This window comes from Peromyscus californicus, unplaced genomic scaffold, assembly GCF_007827085.1.
Source record: "Peromyscus californicus insignis strain IS unplaced genomic scaffold, ASM782708v3 Scaffold_2__1_contigs__length_46816999, whole genome shotgun sequence".
In the NCBI taxonomy this organism is placed as follows: domain Eukaryota; kingdom Metazoa; phylum Chordata; class Mammalia; order Rodentia; family Cricetidae; genus Peromyscus; species Peromyscus californicus.
The window spans coordinates 4,203,983-4,225,354 of record NW_026294540.1 but is presented as its reverse complement, the minus strand read 5'-3'; the positions used below and the strand labels follow the sequence as shown (position 1 = coordinate 4,225,354).

The window sequence follows — 21,372 nt, the reverse complement described above, 5'->3', positions numbered from 1 at the left end:
TCAGATAACCCCCTCAAACACATTCCTTCTCAGGCTGAGGATGCAGCTAGCAACACACAGCTCTTGCTTAGTGTTTCCAGGGCCCTGGGCACTCTCCCCGCCCTCCTCCCTTCCTTCCCGGTGACCTTATAGTTATGATCTAGGCAGGGGGTTGACAGTGACAAGATCATTGAGCTCTGTCATCAGGTTGATGTGAGTTCAATCCTCGCTCAGTTATTCACGACCCTGAGGTTGTGTGTTCTCACCTGCCATTTCACCATGGGGTTGGAAAAAAAAATGATAATGCTAGGCTCCCAGCAAAATGGTTTACTTGTCACCCCACCCCACCCCCGTTGTCTCTGGTGTGCTTTATAGGGACAGAGTTGAGACTGTAGCCCACGCTGAGTGTAACTCACACGGCCCAGGCTGTCCTGGAACCTGTGGAAATCCTCTTCCTCAGCCTCTGTGGTGCTGGATGACAGATGTGAGCCCCACTTGGTTGATCCTTCTAATGAAGAGCACCACTTCCTGTCAGGGATGGTGCCTCACTCCTGTGATCCCAAACAGAGGCCGGAGTGCTGAAGTTTCAGGCAAACCCCAGGTCTACACATTGGGTTCCAGGACAGCCAGAACTACCTCATGAGACCTTGTCTCAAAAAAACAACCAACAGAAGCCAGGCAGTGGTGGCGCACACCTTTAATCCCAGCACTCGGGGGGCAGAGAGGTAGGTGGATCTCTGTGAGTTCGAGGCCAGCCTGGTCTACAGAGTGAAATCCAGGACAGCCAGGGCTACACAGAGAAACCCTGTCTCAAAAACAAAAACAAAAAAACCCTGTGCTGGGCATGGCTAGGGAAGGCGGGTCCGGTGGGGAAACCCGGAGGGAGCGGACTGCGTGGACACAGTGGATTTTCAGAGGGAGCGGACTGTGTGGACACAGTGGATTTTCAGAGCGCAATGGCTGGCCAATGTAGCCAATCAATGAGTTTTAGGTTCAACAGCAGACCCCAACTCAATAAAATAAGATAGAGATAGCCCAGCGGATAAAACATGCGAGCATGAAGACAAAAGTTCTGATTTAAACTGGGTGGCAGCTCTAGTGGCCTTCCTATAATCCTGCAGCTCAGACAGCAGTGGCAGCTAGTGGTAGAGCGGGCTGGGCTACCAGTGAGCTCTGGATATGGCAGCTGACACCTTGCCATAGCGAATATGGTGGAGTGCTATGCAGGAGGGCTCCTGATGCCAACCTTAAACCTCCACACATGTAAACACGCATGCATATACACCACATACCCAGCAAAAAGCACTAGACACATCCAACAACCACCTCAGCCACCCCCCGCCACACACACACTATACACACTGAAAATGTCACAATGAAATCCATTATTTGTACAACTGATATGCTCATGTCTCAAAAGACGTATTTTCTGGAATACAAATGGGATAGCTAATTCTACTGATGGAAAACAAGAATGTTAATAGAGTGTGTTCGTCTCCTCGAAAGTCTCTTAGATTCAGACACACGCGTTCCAAACGGTCGTGAAGGCTAGGTGGCACAGGGAACTAGATACCTTAAGTTCTGAGACCCCAATTGAAAGGCAAGACTCTACAGAGATATCTTCAGTGAAGCTTCCCATCTCTGCTCAGTTTGAGCTGGGAGGTTCTCAAGTTGACTTGGGCCAACTCTTGTCTCTCCGCTGCCCGTCCATCAAGAAGTTTTGGCAAGGCTGAAAAGTCACTGGTACCACATACCCCACCCCCAAGTTCTGCTTCTCCACTGGAACCCGAGACTTTATCCCAGGAGAGGAGTGGAGACAGCAGGGGATTCAGAGAACGGAGAACTCACCAGTAGAACCCACATCCGATTTTGCCCTGCTGGGCTCGGGTCAGAACCAGGGACTTTCACACAATTAGTGTATAACTTGGGGTTCCCAGGATGACATTTGTATAACTGACTTCCTCACCCCAGGGGGAAGTGACAGGAACTGCTTTTTCCAGGCCAGTCTTCCCAGGCCTCCCACACTGCCACACAGAGCCTTCAGATCTTCACACAGAAGGGGCCTCGGCTACCTGGCTGTGTACACGACCAACGTACATGTGTAAAATTGTTCCTCCTGTCTCGCCAGGAAACCTTCCTTCTATCCCCAGCTTGACCAGAACTAGGGGATCACTTCCCCCAGGCATTTCATTCCCACCCCATCAGCAGAGCACACGGGGGTCATCAAGCTGTCCCAGGCAGGCAGTGTCTACATTTATCATGTCGGGGTCGGGGATGCTACTGGGCCACATGGAAATCAGGTTAAATACACATTAGCATCTACGCAGCATCACCGGCTCCCTTACGCTCTCTCAAGACTCCAGCAGTTCCCAGACTGGATGGCGGCAAACTGGAAACACTGAAATCTCCCTGGCCCACCCCATTCTGTTCATTTTCGTACAGTACCGAGGAACAAACCTGCAATGTAGAATCCCCCCAAATACTACTGCCACATTGCTCGTAAAATGAGGCTTTTGCTGTTACATAAAAAATGATGAACTTATGTCGTCTTTTCAGGGGGTGAAGTGGGGAGGGCCATACATCCTTTAAGACGCTCAGTCAGGCATGGTGGCCCACACCTGTAACTCCTGAGCTTGGGAAGCTGAGGCAGGAGGATTGGCATGAGTCTAAGGCCAGTGTGGGGTAGAGAGCAAACTCTCAGCCAGTTCACCTTCCAGAATGTTGTTCTGTTTCCACACCTATTTAACATTATTCTTTGTGGGTTTTTTTTTGAGACAGGGTTGCTCTGGGAAGCTTTGGAGCCTGTCCTGGAACTTGCTTTGTAGACCAGGCTGGCCTTGAAGTCAGAGATCCATCCGCCTGACTCTAGTCACTGTCTGACTTGTGCACTTTCTTAATGACTAATGTGGGAGGCCCAGCTCAGTCCACTGTGGTGCCAGCCCTGGGCTGGTAGTCCTGGGTGCTATATCAAGCCAGCTGAGCGAGTGATTAAGCAGCATGTCCTCATGGCCTCTCCACCAGTTCCTGCGTCCACTCTTCTCTGATTCCCCAGTGTGAGATGAAACAAACCTTTTCTTCCCCAGACTGCCTTTGGTACTTTATCACAGCACAGAAACGAGTGTTTTATCTGCACATGTATGCCCTGGAACTGGAGTTTTATGACCCAGGTCCTCCTTCCTGCAGGGGCAGCCAATGCTTCCAATCACTGAGCCATCTCTGCAGCCCCTGTTAAGAAAGGGTTTCTCTATGCAGCCCTGGCTGCCCTGGGACCCAGACCCACCTGCCTCTGCCAGCCCAAGGTGGTGCCACCACTGCTGGGCCAGCTCTTTAGTTTATTAAAACTCATCAACGGCTGCTCCTTGCCTCTTTGAAGATAGCTCTCCTCTTACAGCCCTGCCCAGGGAGGTGTCACCCTAGCAGGCAGAGATGGAGCATCTCACTTTGCCTTTGAGCAAGGGAGCTAGCTCACTGCAGCTTCTGGGAGGAAGTCCCCTGAAGTCCTCTGGTAAGGCCTTACTCAAGGTCAGCAAGTCTGAGCTTGCTTTACCCGGCAGGGCTGCATAATGGGATGATTTGGCCAAGGGCACAGTTACCAGGTGTTTGGAAGGGTCTACACTCGGTACTTTACACATCGACCTTGAAAGGTCGATGTATAAAAAGCCCACAGTGATTAAACTCTGGTGACTGGGTATTGACCCAGGGCCCTCCCGAAGCTATCCTGTGTCTTTGTTGTGTCTATATTTTTATCTAATACTTCCTCATTCCTCACTCCTCCCCCAAGAACCTTCTGAAAGGTCAGAGCTGGTCTCCAACACTCAAGGAGCTTATTTATGACCCCAAACATGGAATCTTAAAGCCACCTTCTATAGACAAGGAAGGAAGCACCTCCACCCAACTGTGCGTGTAGCTACTCTACACCTTGGGGACTGCGGTGTGCACCCACCCGCACCAAGTAATCCCTGTCCCTTGATGCATTTGGCTTCCTTCCTCATCAAACACCAGTGAATCACACTTTTATCTAGACAGCTGCTTGGGTCAGTTAGGATGGAATTCAGCCAGGATGGGCAAGCCAAGATCGCCAGAGGCTTGACTTTCCCTCCAGGAAACTGTCTTCCAGGTCCCATCAGACCCCTACCTTGGCCAACCTGCCCTTAGCAGCAGTGGACCAGGCTGGCAGTGGGTGACCCCATGGAGAACTACAAACAGGGCACAAGGACAAAGGGCTGCCTTCCCTGCAATCAGTGGTTGCCACGGTGACAAGAGAAGCCCCAGCACCTGCAAATAAATGCTGAACAACAGTCGGTACAAAGACAAACTCCAACGATCTTTATGATCCTGCTCAGGCAGGATCACTTCTCTAACCAGCGGGATCCACTGGATCCAGGTTGAGGTGTGAACTCAGTAGATTGTCTCTCTCTCAAAGGAAGGACTGAAAAAATAATGTATCTGCCTACCTTGTAAAAGACACAACATTTTCCAGCGTTGCAGAGAAATATAATCTGTGTGAATTCAGCCCATAAAAAAAAGCAGCACCCTGGAGTTGGTCCCCAGTGTCACACACACAAACCAACACCTGGCAGTCTGCTGTGGGAACCCCAACTCCACAGGCACTACAAGAAAACCTCCCACCCTCATTTAAAACAAACACAAACCCTACCCTCTGCTCTGCTCAACTTTACACTTGCTTAAGGCAGAGGCCCGGACAAGCAGCAGGACGGATGGCAGCCACTCCTCCTGGGCCAGGAAAACACACCCGCTCCCTTTGTAACAGGAAACAGATCCTCAAAGACTGCAAAACACCCAAGGGCTCCTGGAGACAGAGGCCCTTTGAAGAACACACCTGGACACCTTGTAACCACTACGTCTAAAGGCAAAAGTAAACAGCGGCAGACACCAAACTTAGCTCATCGAAACCATCTCTCCCCCAACCCAACACAGCTCACAGAGGACAAGGACGTGACCACCGGTCTGGGAGAAGTGGGCGTGTTCGGCCAGGCCACCTTGCCTGGCCCGGAGACTTCAAGCCTAGCACCAGTCAATAGAGCTTTGGCTGCCTGCCGAAGCTGTGGTGTCTGCGGCCCAGCTGGCTCATGACCGCTTAACATCTTGTTCTCTCCATTTTCTTCACTCACACGGGAACTTATGAACAGGGCATTTTCAGTGACTTCTATGGCCAATGCTTCAGCGGCCTCTCAGCAGGTCTGCTGGAGACAGGCGGCCTGCACTGCAAGATCACAGCTCCTTCCAGTTGATGGGCCTCTTGCCTGACTTCTGGAGCAGTTCATTGGCTTTAGAAAAATGTCTGCATCCAAAGAACCCCCTGTATACCGACAATGGGGAGGGATGGGCCGTTTGCAGGACGTGGTGACGCTTCTGAAAAAGAACAGAGTTCAGTGTGGCAGCTGGCACCTTCTCAACATAACCACGGCCATTGTGCCTCCAGACAGCTGGGCACGCTGGGCCTGCCCACTTTCTCAAGTGTATTCACCCCTGCACTCACAAACCCTGAAGCTCACGTTTGCCGGGCTCTGAGGCACAGGGCACCGTCTGCAATGATAGTGGCCACACCTTCTCACCCAGTTACCACCGCTGACTGTACTCAGGTCAGTTTGCTGACAGGTGCTGTGAGGCATAAACTACAGAGGGGCTCAACAGCAACACACGCAGCTGCGCTGGGACAGAACCTCGGTCCTCTCGAAGAGTAGTTAAGTGCTGACCTGAGCCCTCTCTCCATCTGAGGCTGCTAGCCCCATGGCACGGGGGACTGTGTCCCCACCTTCAATAGCCCCTCTGAGATTACACACCCACACCCATCCATCCACACCAGGTTCAGTCCCGCCCAGTTCTGATGCACCTGCCCCCTGGAGATCCCCCTGGTAAGCCCTCCCCTCCCCACCTCTGCCCCACTGTTTACATCCACCTGCAGCCATCACTAGAGAAATACTGGCATCCAGCCCAGGAGTGAAGACAGAAGCAACGTGAAGCAGTATTGGGACATTTCAGGGACATAGGTGACTGGATTCACGGGTAAGACAGGATTGAACGGCAAGAAGGGTAAGAGGGTTCAAGGAAGATACTGGCTCAGGCTTCTGCCCCAGTGACGTGGTGACAGGCAAGTGCCCAGTCTTGAAGCAGAGACAGGGAGGAGAAATTCACAGTGCTCCGGTCCTGCTGGGCATTCACAGTGCTCCAGCTAAGTGCTCACTGCTCACGGCATCTGAGTAAATCGTATCTGATTCAGTGGAATGCCTGTTTTCTGTACGGTCCCAAGTTTCTGGGAAGCAGGACACTTGCCTTATTCATCAAGCATTGCATCAGACGTAAACATGGTGCCAGGGACCATGGTGTCCTTCTACAGGGCAGGTTAATGCGTCTATTAGATTACCAACCGCAATGAGGCACATGAGCATCCCACTGTGTCTGAACTTGTCCAGCTGTCGGGGGAACCTGACTCCACTTATAACGGATTTTACACTCTCATTCCATAACCCAGGCTGGCCCACAACTCAGAGCACCCTTCCCACCTCAGCCTCCTAGGTACTGGGGCCACATGAGCCACCACAAGTAGACCTTCTACGGCTATGCACACAGGCAGCAGGGACCCCGAGGTTCCCACGCACCCTATCAATGGCACTGCCCTTCTTCTGGGCGTAAGAGCCCCAGAGCAGGAAGACAAGGCCAGTCAGGTTCTGATTTAGCCACGACACAACTGCATCCGTGAACTGCTCCCAACCCCGCTCCTTATGGGAATTGGCTTGGTGGGCGCGGACGGTGAGGACAGCATTGAGGAGCAGGACACCTGTGAACACAGTGGGGGCAAAGGTCAGGAGGCAGCACAAACAAATTCCAACAGCAGGTTACATGTGGCCAAACTGCTCACAGCAGACCCGGGGCAGAATGAAATTGGGTCATGAAGAGTTACAGCATGGCCAGCGGGACATCTGAGCCAGATTCAGGACGTTCTGTTCCCTATCTGCCCTCTCGGCATCTTCGGGAGTTTTGGGTAGGAAACAAAAAAACCAAAGTGTTCCCCCCCCCCCAAAAAAAATCCTAAGTGATACTAAAGAATCAGAGAGAAGAGGAGCCAAAACAGTTGACGGCAACAAAGTCAAACTGTTGGAAGCCAAGAGCAAGCATGCTGAAACTAACTACCATGGTTAAGAGTGGCTGAGGAGGGGCTGGACAGATGGCTCAGTGGTTAAACGCGCTGAATGATCTTCCAGGCGACCCGGGTTCAATTCCCAACACCCATATGGCAGCTCATGACTGTCTGTAATCCTAGTCCCAGGGGACTCAACACCCATGGCAAAACACCAATGCACATACAAAAAAACAGGAGTGACTGAGGATAGCACAGGTGTAACAAGCCTCCAGGACCTTATCAGAGGCCCCTGCTACAGGATGGCCAACTTTGAAAAACAGAGCGATGGGACTGGAGATGGCTCAGCAGTTAAGCGCACACCAGCTCTTGCAGAGGACCTGAGTTTAACGCCTAGGACCCATGTTGGGCAGCCTACACCTGCCTGTAACTCCAGCTCCAGGGAATTTATTGCCTCTGCCCTCCACCAACACCAGCACTCAAGTACATGTACACACACACACACACACACACACACACACACACACACACACACACACCTACATACATGGGTATACAGGGAGGAAGGGAGGGAAGGAAGGACAGACAGATAGACAAAAGCAAACCAACAAGAGGCAGAGAGAGAGCAGGATGCCAACACTGATCCAAATACGCCTAGCTAGGCTTGGTTACCTTGTCTGGCCCACCCCGATAAATCCCCGTGGCCAGGATGAACAAAACCATCGATGTCTGTGGACAGCTCCTTAAAAATGTTTTCCAAACTGAAAACAAGGCAAAGAAAAGCACAATGAACCAGAATCTCCAGCAGTTTCTAAACTCAACAAAGGTGGATGTGAAAAGGTAAGAAACACAAAGCCAGGGTGGGAGGGCACAGTAACTGTGAGAGACAGCCACCCACAGCCGTGACCGGCCATCCGCCACAGACCTCACCGTGGAAAGCCTGAGTATGGCGGCCACAAGCCACCTTCTCTTTCTATGTTTATGTACAAACCCCCCGAGCAGTGCCGAGCCTTGTGGCCCAGTCCACACGACAATGCCACCTGATCTTGACGCCTCTGGACTGAAGCCAGCTGCACCGTGGATGTACCTGGGCGGAGGTGGAACTGGTCTTTGGACACTGAAGCAGAGCCCGTGAGCCTGATTAGGTCCGTGATAGGGATCCTGTCCCAGAATGACAACTTTCACCTGTGAGTGGGAAGATCAAACAGCGTGTTCAGTTCAGAGGGACACGTGGTGGACACACGGAACCCAAAAGGAGCAGCCCACCACACCCTAGCAGCCACATTAACAACCCATCCTTCAGGCAGGGGCCTCGACGCCATGGCCCACCCACTTAGGACAGTTTGGTGATTCTCACACAAAGGAACACATGGAACCACTCAGAAACATACCGAGGGGGGACCATCCTACCCCATCCCGAGCTAGCGCCACAATGGGGTGGGGGAGGTGGTCACCGCAAGCGAGTCACTTCTCAGTACCTACGCAGGAGTCCCTGCAGCACAGGGACCACCTCTGCTGACGACAATGTCAAAAGGCTAGACACTCCCGGGCCTGCTACCACTTACTGGGCGGCCTTTCTAGGCAGTCAGCCTGGCTCTCATTGTGGGAAAACAGAGCTTTCCCAGCCCTGCGCCCAGACTCCCCCACAGCTGATGCCCTGCAGGACTGATGGGCAACACTAAGAGAAGGAGGCCAGGTCACAAGTGTGGGAGCAGCTGGCAAGTCACGAAGACTGGTGTCTTTCTCGGGTGTGGCAAGGCTGATCTCTGGACACAGTCCCAGCTCTGTCTTCACGCTTCTGCTTCCCGTCCTTTCGAGCACTTCCTCTATGGCTCACTGCAGACTTGTATTCCCACTGAGCAGCTCTGTTTCGGTCTCGGTTCCAAGGAGTTGGCGCATCCTCCATGGTGAAGAACCGGGGCACACAGAACTTTGCTTTCCTGTTCTAGGACTCCGGGGGTGGGTTAAGGACAACTGTGGACAGAGCACCTGGTCTTCCTGAACCTGTGTGCTGCCCCCAGAAGTCCCCAGCAGACACTGAGAGGACCCAGGTGTCTAAGAACCCAAGCATGAGGAGCCCCATGTTCCATTTCCTGAGGCACAAGCAGTGGGGTTTGCTCAGGGTCAGGCTGCAGCATGGCGGCTCACTCATCGACTTTACAGCCACGGGAGTATGCCATTCACTGACTCCTCAAGATCACGGAAGGCAGGGGCGGACCAGGGCGCAGACACCCCTGCTCAGAGAGCACCTGTGTGCTGCACTTTCCCGGTTCAGACAGCCTAGACACACACTGAAGCTCCAGCAGGAGCGGACACACAGCAAGAGCTGATGGAGACAGGCAAGCGGAGAGAGCCCACAAGGGGCACCCAGGCCTCCTGACAGACCGACCGAAACAGAGCAGGTTCACTTGCAGCAGCAGGAGCAACGCCTTTTCTTTTCTGTTTTTTTCTTTCTTTCTTTTTTTGAGACAGGGTTTCTCCGTGCAGCTCTGACTGTCCTGGAACTCACTCTAAACCAGGCTGGTCTCAAGCTCAGAGATCCGCCTACCTCTGCCTCCAAGCGATGGGATTAAAGGCGCAATCTCTCACCACCTGGCAAGGACGAGCAACTTCTAACGCTCCACAGCACACTGTAGTAACCGCAGTCGACAACAATTACATAAACACTTCAAAGTAGGAGCAGGGACTGGAACGTGTCCAATACAGAGCGAAGATAAGGGCTGGAGATGGTGCAGCAGTTAAGAGCATCGGCTGCTCTTGCAGAAGACCTGGGTTCGTTCCCAGCACCCACACGGCCCTCTGCTGGCCGCCAAAGGCACTGCATCCATGTGCCACACAGCACACATGCAGTCAAAAATGCAGAGAAAATTTAAAGTCTTTACTAGAAAAAGGAAAACAAAGTAAAAATAAATGTCTGAACTAACACACATGTCAAACGTACTGCAATGTCACCATACCTGTACAGCATGTACAGTCAGTTGTGTTCATTAAAAGTAAAAAGTGTGGCCGGGCGGTGGTGGCGCACGCCTTTAATCCCAGCACTCAGGAGGCAGAGCCAGGCGGATCTCTGTGAGTTCGAGGCCAGCCTGGGCTACCAAGTGAGTTCCAGGAAAAGGCGCAAAGCTACACAGAGAAACCCTGTCTCGAAAAACCAAAAAAAAAAAAAAAAAAAAAAAAAAAGTAAAAAGTGTGGGGTTGAAAAGGTTCCATGGGTAAAGCTACTTGGCTCCAAGCCCAACCATCTGAGTTCAATCCCAGAACCGGTGGTGTAGGGAAAGAGCCGACTCCTCTAAGTTACCCTCTGACTACACAAGTGCAGTGCACACTCCTACAAATAGACAAAGATAAATGAAAAAAGATGTACTTACAAAAGAGAAAGGAGAGCTGGAGAGATGGCCCGGCAGTTAAGAGCACCGACTGCTCTTCCAAAGGACCCAGGCTCAGTTCCCAGCACCCACATGGCAGCTCACAACTGTCTGCAACTCTAGTTCCAGGGATCTGACTCCCTCACAGACATACATGCAGGGAAAACACCACTGTGCATAAAATAAAAATTATTGCCGGGCGGTGGTGGCGCACGCCTTTAATCCCAGCACTCGGGAGGCAGAGCCAGAAGGATCTCTGTGAGTTCGAGGCCAGCCTAGTCTACAGAGTGAGATCCAGGACAGGCACCAAAGATACACAGAGTAACCCCATCTCAAAAATTTAAGAAGAGAGAAAGGAAGGATGCCGTACACCGAGGCTCCTGAGAACAAGACAGTGCAAGGGAAAGCCTCAACCTGCAAAATGCCGAGCTGAGCTAGGACCAACCACACTCGGGCTATGATCCAGCTACCCGAGAGGCCGAGGCAGCGCATGAAAAATGTAAGACTGTGGCACAATGGTAAAGCACAATAACCGAGACCATGAGTTCGATTCCCCAGCACGGCAAAAACCAAACACAACAGAAAAACAAAATTAAAGCAGAAATTGAAGGTCAGCCTGAATTACAGAGTATGTGCAAAGCCAGTCTGGGCGACTTAGATCTGGGTCAAAACAAAATGGGCACAGCTCAGTGGTGAGCACTGGAGGTCCTGGTTCAATCCCCAGCACAGCTAACAACAAAGGCCATGACAGACAGTACTGGAGTCACTGAGTGGTGTGGCCCTCGAAGCCCGAGGCAATGTAGTCTCTACCCAAATCCACAGGCCCAAGAGTTTAGCAAGTTGTGGCTTCAGGGCCCAGGCTTAACAGGGGAGTCTGCACCTGGGCAGGGGTTGTGACACTTAGATGAAGGTTTGGAAGTGATCGGCTAGGCAGGCTACCTGAATCAAGTACCCCAGGCTACCCTTCCTATGTCTGAGGTATAACAGCACTTGTTCTCAACTTTTGTTTTGTTCCATCAGGGTCTCAAGTAGCCCAGGCTGGCCTCCAACCCACGTGTTGAGATTACGGGCATGTGTTGACACAAAGATTCTCTTTGCATTTCCCCCACATTATGAACAGAAAGACCCTCACTTCTCCAGTCCCACTGCCTACGATCAAGAGACCGAAATAACTTTGGGGTTACGATACTAACAAAGGAACAATTTAAAAGAAAAAAAAATGAGCATGCAATCAAATGCGCATGTGTATTTTTCCTTTTGTTATGGAAACAGCAGTTATGATTAAAAGAATACACAGCTGGAGAAACACAGTGGTGAAAGGGTTGGGGCCGAGCGCCTCAGCCCCGCACAGCTCCCAAACCTCACAATTTCAGGGTTCTTCACTACCAAACCATTGCCTGTTGGTAATTAGGGAACATGATTTGATTCTTCCAGCTTCACTTACATCTCGGATGTCACACATCTGGGTCCACGTGAACACCTGCTCCGGGGGTGGATAGACCTTGTGATGTTTTCTTTCTTCAGCAACAAATCCCATGAGCTGATTAAAGATAAACGGGGCTTAAAAGCAGATTCCCACCGGACATCATAAGAATTAGGTTTAAAAACCCTTTTAGAGGCCGGGCGGTGGTGGCGCACGCCTTTAATCCCAGCACTCGGGAGGCAGAGGCAGGCGGATCTCTGTGAGTTCGAGGCCAGCCTGGGCTACCAAATGAGTTCCAGGAAAGGTGCAAAGCTACACAGAGAAACCCTGTCTCGAAAAACCAAAAAAAAAAAAAAAAAAAAACCTTTTTAGAAAACGTGTTTGAAGTCTTGTTTGGGTCTTTGTAGGATTTAAACCCAAACTTTTTTTTTTTGGCGGGGAGTGGAGAGGGGTGGGGTTCTAGACAGGGTTCCTCTGTGTAGTTTTGATGCCTGTCCTGGATCTCCGCTCTGTAGACCAGGCTGGCCTCGAACTCACAGATCCGCCTGCCTCTGCCTCCCGATTGCTGGGATTAAATTCGTGCACCACCACCGCCCGGCTAAACCCAAACTTTTTTTTTTTTTTTTTTTTTGTTTTTCGAGACAGGGTTTCTCTGTGTAGCTTTGCGCCTTTCCTGGAACTTTTTTTAAACACCCCAAGTCAGCACCTGCCCCCCTCTGAAGCAGCTCCATCCCATTTACTCTGGGCTGGATCAAGGCTGATTTGCCAAGCTACTTTCATTTCAGTGGCCCCGCCTCTCTTTTTTTTTAAGACCGTGTCTTTGGTAGATCAGAGTCTGCACCACCCCCACCCCGTCTCAGCTCCTGACCCTCCAGGCTACAGCTCTCAAGGACTGGGATTATAGCCCGGGGCCTCCGTCGTCTTTCCCTGATTTAAAAAAGGCCAAAGGTCATGTCATTCAGTCTGGTTAATGGTTTACTACGCCAGGGTTACCCGGCGAGCCAACCAAGTGGCGGGCGCCCGAGCGCGCCAACCAGAGTTCCAGCCCCGACCCACGTGAGCGGGAGACACCCCCCCCCTCCCCCGAGTTGTCCTGCATACTCTCTCCCGGATCAATAATAATAAGCCAGGAAACCATTTTCCAGTCCTAACTTTAACCCAAAGACCGCGGCGTTAAGTTCTGCACGGAAGGGGGAGGGAAAACATAGGAGCTGAACGTACAACCGCCCACGAGCGCAGGCTGCACCGCGCGATGCAGCGCAAGCCCCCCGCTCCCCTCTGCAAGGGGCTCGCCCACCGACCTTAATGAAGTACGGCTTCCCGAACTCTCCGCACAGTTGCTGCTTCCAGCTCTCGCCGAAGCCGGTGGGCACGTTGCGGGCGGCGAGCCTGAGCAGGGCCGCGGCCTTGTTCCTCTGGATGCGGACGAGCTGCTCGGCGCTGAGCGGCGAGGAGGGCGGCGTGGCCTGCTCGTCCTGCCCGACCCGGGCCTTCTTGGCGGGGCTGGCCTGCCAGGAGTCGGGGGTCGCGGGGTAAGACTCCGCCGCCGGGCCCCCCGCGGCGCGCGCAGGCTCCGCGCCAACCCCAAAGGTCGCGGCCCGAAGATGCCCATGGCCGAGCCGACCGGGAACGAGCCGGAGCCGGAGCCGGAGCCGGAGCCGCCGCCGCCGCCGCCCTCCGCCCGCCTCCGCGCCCCAGGCGCACGCGGCCTTTTCGCGGCAAAACTGCTCCCGCCCCCTGCCGCCTGCGATTGGACCCCACGGAGGGAGGGGCGGGAACGCTGCACCCCGATTGGCTCGGCGGCGGCCGGGCCCCGTCCCCATTGGCTGGCGTCTCGGCATGGCGGCCGCCGACGCGCGCGGCTGTTTTGAACCCGTAAGGCGGCCCCGGGTGCGCGGTGCTCCCGACCGGAACCCCGCCGCTCCCCTCCTCCCCCGCCCCCCAGGTCCCGCACTGCCCCGCACGCCTCACCGTATCGCCGCTGTCCTCGGCCGCCACGCCGCCCCCTGGGGCCGGCTCCGGGCTGCGCGTGCTCCGCTTCCCGGTGGGGGTCGGGGAGAAGAAAGAGTAGAGGGTCTTCTGGCCGATCATGCCTGCACCGAGGACCGAGCTCCGGGACGCTTGCAGCGATGCTCGCGGGCGGTGCTCACAGCTGGCGCTCAGCCAGCCCGCGCCAGTTCCAAGTGGGGGCGGGGAGGCTGGCAGGGCGGGGGGCGGAGGGGCCCAGCGCGCATGTGTGGGAGGGGCTGCGGCACCGCCCCTGGCGAGGTGGGGCTTGTGAGGCCTGTCCTCGCTGGTGCACAGGTCTTTCTCCGGGTCTCGGGGACGTCACAGCTCACGGGAAAGCCTGGAGACTTAAGAAAGGCCTTGGAGGTGGTTACCGCTCCTGCCCAGATACACCTCCCCTCCTTCCTCCCTCTCAGCCTTGGGGATTGAACTCTGGGCCTTGATGCATGCTGGGCAGCCACTTGACCGCCGATCTGTACACCTACCTTCTTGTGCTTCATCTCATGCACTTAACCCCCACATTCAGCCCTTTAGCATCCTTCAGTTATCCCCGCCCCCCCCCCACCCCCACCAGTAGAACCTCAAGTCTAGACTTGAACGATCCCAACTTCCCAACTGTTCTTTTCTACTGAGTGATCTTTTGAGGGTGTAGATTAAACCTTGACTAGCAGCTGGGTGGTGGTGGCGCACGCCATTAATCCCAGCACTTGAGCACTTGGGAGGCAGAGGCAGGCAGATATCTGTTGAGTTCGAGGCCAGCCTGGTCGACAGAGCGAGATCCAGGACAGGCATCAAAACTACACAGAGAAACCCTGTCTACAAACAAGCAAACAAACAAAAAAGCCCTTGACTAGTGCCCAGGAAAACCCTCCGGTGCACCCTGTCACCCCAGCATCTGGGAGGCCGAGGCAGGAGGATCAGAATCTCAATGCCCATCTTGGATACATAGATCTGTTAGAGGCCAGCCTGAGCTCCAGCTTCCCAATCTTAACCGACTAGACTCCCAACATCTAAGCAGTTCTCCAGGCTGCTCCCCAGCTGTCCCTCTGAGATCTTCACACCTTATAGACTTTGTCCTGTCTCTGGAAAGCTTCCGTCCTGGTTTGGGACCCTCCCCCGGGTGGTCTTCTGCCCCACCCCCACCCCCACCCTGTCACCCCCTGCTCATAACTTCCATAACTGTACAAAGTAATCTGATTTCTTACATTGTCCTTTTTTCTGTTTCCATCTCCAAATTACAGTGTGGGTGAACCAGGACCCGTGTCTAGCTGGAGGGTGCAAGAGTCCAGGACAGGAAGTGCTTTTAGGGACAGGAAGTGCTTTTAGGAAGTGAGCCGCCATCTCGGAGCAGCATGTTCTCCAAGAGCAGCAGATCCTAGAGACATACACTTTCCCTCTGGCCGCGCGACCCCACAACCACCCTCCTAGGCGTTTCCTCAAGTGAAGTAAAATCCTTCACGGAGAAAGTTTGAGCATGCATATTTATAGATTTTGCTGTGTCACCTAGAGCCAGAAACGACTGCCGCACGGTCTTTATAGTGTGCTTCATCCAAACACCAGAATACTAACCAGCAATGAAAGGGGGGCGGGGGAACTGGTGCAAATAGCATATATGGTTATATATAATATAGACACATAATGTCCGTATTGGATGCTAGAGACAAAAGACACGGTTTTATCTAAAGGCATTGTTGTAACTGAAAGTTTGTGTGTGTGTGTGTGTGTGTGTGTGTGTGTGTGTGTGTGTGTGTGTGTGTCCCACCCAGTCCGCAGCCCAAGTAAAAAAAAACTTCAACTACAGATTGTGCTTACACAAAGAAATCAGACAGGAAAGACTATACAGCATATAATTCCACTTATTTGGAATTCTGGGACAAGCAACCAGGAACAGCAGACAGAGCAGGCAGGTAGGGCGTTAATTTGGTGCCTAGAGGAGGACTCTCTGGGATGGTGAAATTGCTCTCCATCTTGACTGTTGTGGTCAGACAGTGCTGTGGCTTCGTCAGATGTGCAGGTTTATACATTGTTCCCCCGACACACACGAGACAGTATCCTGTACGACACTAGGCTCTTGGGCCCCCAGTGGGTGACCCCAGAACCAGTCCACCACCCTCAACACTGCAGAACCATCCGGGCAAGGCAGCATCCTGCGGTGCGCAGAGCGGCCGGCAGGGGGCGCTGGGCCGGAAGTCCCGCGCCGGCGCGGGGGGCGGGTGTGGGCGGGTGTGAGCTGCTTGTTGGTGCAGAGCCCTGGCCAAGCGGGGCACGGTACCCTGCGTCTCTCCGGTGGAGCACGGCTACTCGCCCGTGTCAGTCCCTTCCCCGCAGGGCGCAGGGACGGAGACACCCTGCTTTTCCGGATGACTTTGGGCGAACCCCGTGCCTCTCTGCGCGTGCGTCTTCCCATCTGTAGCCCGAGCAAGCGAATTCCGAAGGGGTGGGGCCTGGGGCTGTGCGCCCGCGATCCCAGCACTTGGGCGACCGAGGCAGGAGGATTATGTGGTTGAGGTCGGCTTGTGCTACGAAAACGTAAACTAAAGAGCAGGTCTGTGGGATTTGCAAGCTCACCACCTGGTTAAGGACTGCCAAGCAGTTCCTAGTTTTAATACCCTCTGTTTCCTTCGTAGACGTGTCTGTGGCACGCGGGTGGAGGACTAAGCCCGGCACCCGCTCGCGTGGCCATTCACCTTCAGGGCTGTGAAGGGGCGGCGGGATGGACAGGTTCCTGGTGAAGCCTGATCAGGACGACCTCCGAGGGGAAAGGGAGGAGCCAGCCCCGCCGGGAGGAGCCTCGGGCGGCCAGCCGAGCCCCAACTGGCGGCACCTTCGCGGGCAAGGTCTGGATTGTGACTACACTGTCCTGTTTGGTAAAGCCGAGGCAGACGAGATCTTCCGAGAGTTGGAGCAACAAGTGGAGTATTTTACCGGTAAGCGGAGGACTTTAGGTGTTAGGCTTCGGTGATGAAAGAATGCGCCTCTGTTAGGAGAAGCGTGAACTCAGGCTGTGACAGGGTCTAGAGCGAAATTACCTGGCTACTGATTGGAATTGCCTGGGAAGTTAAAAAACAAAAACAAAAAGCAAAAAAAAAAAAACCCCAAACCATTCTGGGTTCTCTGTGATACCGAGTCAGAATGGCTGGAGGTACAGCTGTCTTCCAGGCCAGTGGTAGAGTGTTTCTGTAGCATGCACACAATCCCAGGTTAGACCCCAGCACTATCCAAACGAACAAACACACTCATGTGCAGCCAAGTTAGTTTCTCACTGAAGGGTGGGTGGTTTAGCCGAATGCCTGCTGCCGCTCAGAACTCTGATGGCTCCCTGACCCTTGCAGTCCCGTGTCTGGAGAGTTTGCAGGTGGTGCTGATGCTGTTGCCTGGAGACCACATATTGAGAAGCTGTGATGAGCACAAAGGGTCTGTACCAGCCTCAGCTGCAATAGGCCCCATCATGAATCCGTAGGCCCCTAGTGCGGACACAAAACCATCCAGCCACAACTCCACCTCACCATGCTCAGAGCTGCCTCTTTATGCTCCCACTTCAGTTAAGGCAATGGACATACAGTTTTAAAAACTGGAGCCAGGGTATGGTGGTGTGTGCCTGTAATTTCAGAATTTGGGAGGTGGAGGTAGGAGGAGCCAGAGTTCAAGGCCAGCCTTTAAAGGCCATAAATAAATAAATATATGAGGAGTTGAAAGATGACTCAGCAGTTTAGACCACTAGCTGCTCTCCCACAGGACCCAGGTTGAATTCATAGCACCACACGGCAGCTCACAACCCTGGGTAACTCCAGTCCTAGGCACTTCCAGCCTTGGAGGGACCAGACATATACAGGGTGCACAGACATTAATTACATGCGGGCAAAATAAAATACATAAAAGTTTTTTGTTTTGTTTTGAGACAGGATCTCACTGTGTAGCCCTGGCTGTGCAAGAACTCACCGCCTGCCTCTGTCTCCCAGGTGCTGGGATTAAAGGCGTGTGCCACCACCACCCCACTACATAAAACAGTATTTTTTTTTTTTTTTTTTTTTTTTTTTTTGGTTTTTCGAGACAGGGTTTCTCTGTGTAGCTTTGCGCCTTTCCTGGAACTCACTTGGTAGCCCAGGCTGGCCTCGAACTCACAGAGATCCGCCTGGCTCTGCCTCCCGAGTGCTGGGATTAAAGGCGTGCGCCACCACCGCCCGGCTAAAACAGTATTTTTAAAAAGAAAGGAGAGATGAGAAAGATGGGGCCTCAGCTGCTCATAGACAAAGTCATCTGCGGTTTGTTGGTTTCTGTTTTTTAATTCTTCAGTTTCATGTGTGTATATGACATTTTGGCTATTTTGACACACTACCCATTCTTTCAGCCCCACTACCGTAGAACCCTTCTTCCCAAGCCCCTGACATGCTTTCATGTCATTTTGGTTTTGTGGCATGTGTGTCTTTATGTTTTGTGTGTCTGTGTACATGACGAAGCCAGGGAGCCCTGCCCAATGTGTCCTTAGTACACTCATTTGCATCCCCCCCCCCCCCCCCCCCCCCCCCCCCCCCCCCCCCCCCCCCCCCCGTTGTATAATGCCCAGCCTGGGACCCCCTCATTGTTTGAGATAGGGTCTCTTGCAGGGTCTGGAACTTGCAGCTCCAGCTAGAGCAGCTGGCCAGGGAGGCCCCCCCCCCCCCCCCAGCAGTGGGATCTGAAGTGACGGGCACTTCGCCGGCTGATCCACCTTGCCAACCCTTTGGTTTTTTGAGACACACTAGCCTTGAACTTGTGCTGTGCCCACTTCAGCGCCAGGGTGATGAGATTACAGGGGTGCGCCATCATACCCTTTCATGAAAATGAGAACAAGCCACCGTGGCATAGGGGAAGAGGTCCCCAACAGGGCATTCATGCCACAACACGAGGAACAGAGGAAATGCCATTTCACAGTGTCCTCCCTTTTGAAGACCCAGCCAATGCGTGTATGGGACTCATCTGCCCACATCCCGTGAGGGTCGGGATGGAGCTGCCATTTCATCTGCACAGGTGCTCTGGCCAAGGTCCAGGTGTTTGGAAAGTGGCACAGCGTTCCCAGGAAGCAGGCGACCTACGGAGACGCTGGGCTGACATACACGTTTTCCGGTCTCACGCTGACACCGAAGCCCTGGATTCCAGTTCTAGAGCGTGTTCGAGAGCGAATCTGCAGGGTGACAGGACAGACCTTTAACTTTGTGCTCATCAACAGGTAACATTTCCTCCACGGGGAAGAGCTCAGGACTCCATCATGCGTTGTTCACTCGTGACAACCTTTCTGCACTGGATGAGGGCTGAGGGCTTTCTGGGACCGGAGAGATGGGGCTGCTGCTCTTGCAGAGAACCCAAATTCAGCTCCAGCAGATCCAACCTCTAGCCTCCCTGAGTATTTGAACTCCCATGCATGGAACCATACACAGAATTAGGAATTTTTTTTTTTTTTTTCGTTTTTCGAGACAGGGTTTCTCTGTGTAGCTTTGCGCCTTTCCTGGGACTCACTTGGTAGCCCAGGCTGGCCTCGAACTCACAGAAATCCACCTGGCTCTGCCTCCCGAGTGCTGGGATTAAAGGCGTGCGCCACCACCGCCCGGCCCGGAATTTTTTTTAATTTGGTTTTTTGAGACAGGGTTTCTCTGTGTAGTTTTGGAGCCTGTCCTGGAACTCACTCTGTAGACCATGCTGGCCTCGAACTCACAGAGATCTGCCTGGCTCTGCTCCCGAGTGCTGGGATTAAAGGCGTGCACCACTACCACCTGGCTAAAGTTATGAATCTTTTTTAAAGGTAGGCGTTTCCAAGGAGCTCACATGTAGGAGGCAGTGAGGGGTTGGGGGAGGTTATTGGGAAAGTTAAACTGATGGATGGGGCTGAGGACGGGGCTGGGTTTGGGGCAGGGACTTAGGATGGGTACACCACTGCTGACCTTTGGCATCAGGAAGTACTTTTCTGTGTGGGGTTGACCTGTGCACTAGGACACTTAGCACAGCCCTGGCCTCCACCCAGGAGGTGCTGGGAGCACCCTGTTTCCGTGATTGCAACCGACTGTGTGTTCTGAGGACGGAACAGCCAGGCTGCGAGGCCTGGGCTAAAGGGAAAGCCATTTGGCATGGGGTGGTTAGAGGGGGAGGCCCTCAAGGCAGTGACATTTGACGTGGAACTACCTAGAGCTGGAGACACCAATGTCTGGAGTTGAGCCGAGGGAGCGCATGGTGTCCATGGAGTGGACATCCCTTTGGTGCGGCTGGGGATCAGGAACCGGGGAGAGAAGAGTATGAAGAGCGGGGCTGGACTGCACAGGGTGACGGTTGGTGTGTGTGCAGGAGGAACAGGGCAGGCTTTCCATGCGTGAACCCGGTGACTGGAAGGCGTGGCTAGTTGATGTGATGTGTGAGGTCTGCAGGCATCACAAGTAACTAAGTGTCCTAGTCAGTGTCCTGTTGCTGTGAGGAGACACCATGCCCAAAGCAACCCTATTAAAGAAAGCATCTCCTTGAGGCTTGCTCACTGTTTTAGAGAGTTAGTCCATGCTCATCATGGTGGGCAGCAGACAGGTGTGGCACTGGAGCAGTAGCCCGGAGCTTGACGATCTGATCTGCAGGCAGCAGGCAGAGAGGGACAGACACTGGGCTTGGTGTGAGCTTTTGATTTTTTTTTTTTTTTTTTTTTTTTTTTTGGTTTTTCGAGACAGGGTTTCTCTGTGTAGCTTTGCGCCTTTCCTGGAACTCGCTTTGGAGACCAGGCTGGCCTCGAACTCACAGAGATCCGCCTGGCTCTGCCTCCCGAGTGCTGGGATTAAAGGCGTGCGCCACCACCGCCCGGCCTGGTGTGAGCTTTTGAAACTTCAAAGCCCAACCACGAGGACACACCTCCGCCGACAAGGCCACACCTCCTGATCGGCCCCAGAGTTCCACTGACTGGGAGCCAAGCATGCAGACCTATGGGCCTCTGGGGGCCTCTCTCATTCAAACCACCGCACTTGGCGAAGACATCCAGGCTGGGCTCCCTGGCCTCCCAGGCTAGGGGTGTGCAGAAGCAGTACGCTGCTTTGGGCTACAAGAGGATGAGGCTCCTGCAGCATCCGCAGGGGAAGGAGAGGGTTTCTTCGGCATTGGGATTGTTTTCCCACGACAGGTACAAAGATGGCAGCGACCACATCGGCGAGCACAGGGATGATGAACGAGAGCTGGCCCCCGGGAGTCCCATCGCGTCTGTCTCCTTCGGGGCTTGCAGAGACTTCCTCTTCCGGCACAAAGACTCTCGAGGGAAGAGGCCCCGGCGGACAGTGGAGGTCGTCAGGCTGCAGCTGGCCCACGGGAGCCTACTGATGATGAACCACCCCACTAACGCCCACTGGTACCACAGTCTCCCTGTCCGCAAGAAGGTCCTGGCTCCTCGGGTCAATCTGACTTTTCGGAAAATTTTACCTAGTAAGAAATAAAACATGTTTTTATTATTTTTATTTGTATGTGTGTGTGCCACATATGTGTAGGTGCCCAGGGAGGCCAGG

General features: G+C 53.5%; 2 protein-coding genes and 1 long non-coding RNA gene across 3 annotated transcripts; 1 reads left to right on the top strand and 2 right to left on the bottom strand.

Moving 5' to 3' along the window:
* Positions 1 to 659: 659 nt before the first annotated feature.
* Ung (uracil DNA glycosylase) lies at positions 660 to 13,978 on the bottom strand. Its single transcript, XM_052755065.1, has 7 exons — positions 13,838 to 13,978; positions 13,168 to 13,374; positions 11,888 to 11,983; positions 8,166 to 8,263; positions 7,751 to 7,839; positions 6,600 to 6,778; positions 660 to 5,352 (listed from the first exon to the last, which is right to left on the bottom strand). The coding sequence occupies exons 1-7, from the start codon at positions 13,955 to 13,957 to the stop codon at positions 5,212 to 5,214; spliced, it is 930 nt and encodes a 309-aa protein (XP_052611025.1). The 5' UTR covers positions 13,958 to 13,978; the 3' UTR covers positions 660 to 5,211.
* Positions 13,979 to 16,087: 2,109 nt separating this feature from the next.
* Alkbh2 (alkB homolog 2, alpha-ketoglutarate dependent dioxygenase) lies at positions 16,088 to 21,324 on the top strand. The gene is made up of 4 exons (XM_052755064.1): positions 16,088 to 16,418; positions 16,501 to 16,800; positions 18,881 to 19,079; positions 20,997 to 21,324. Exons 2-4 carry the CDS (start codon positions 16,587 to 16,589, stop codon positions 21,301 to 21,303), a joined length of 720 nt encoding a protein of 239 aa, XP_052611024.1. The 5' UTR covers positions 16,088 to 16,418; positions 16,501 to 16,586; the 3' UTR covers positions 21,304 to 21,324.
* On the bottom strand, positions 18,877 to 21,114 carry LOC128120847 (uncharacterized). The gene is made up of 2 exons (XR_008221961.1): positions 20,027 to 21,114; positions 18,877 to 19,034 (listed from the first exon to the last, which is right to left on the bottom strand). It is a non-coding gene; the product is annotated as an uncharacterized LOC128120847 (long non-coding RNA).
* Positions 21,325 to 21,372: the final 48 nt, after the last annotated feature.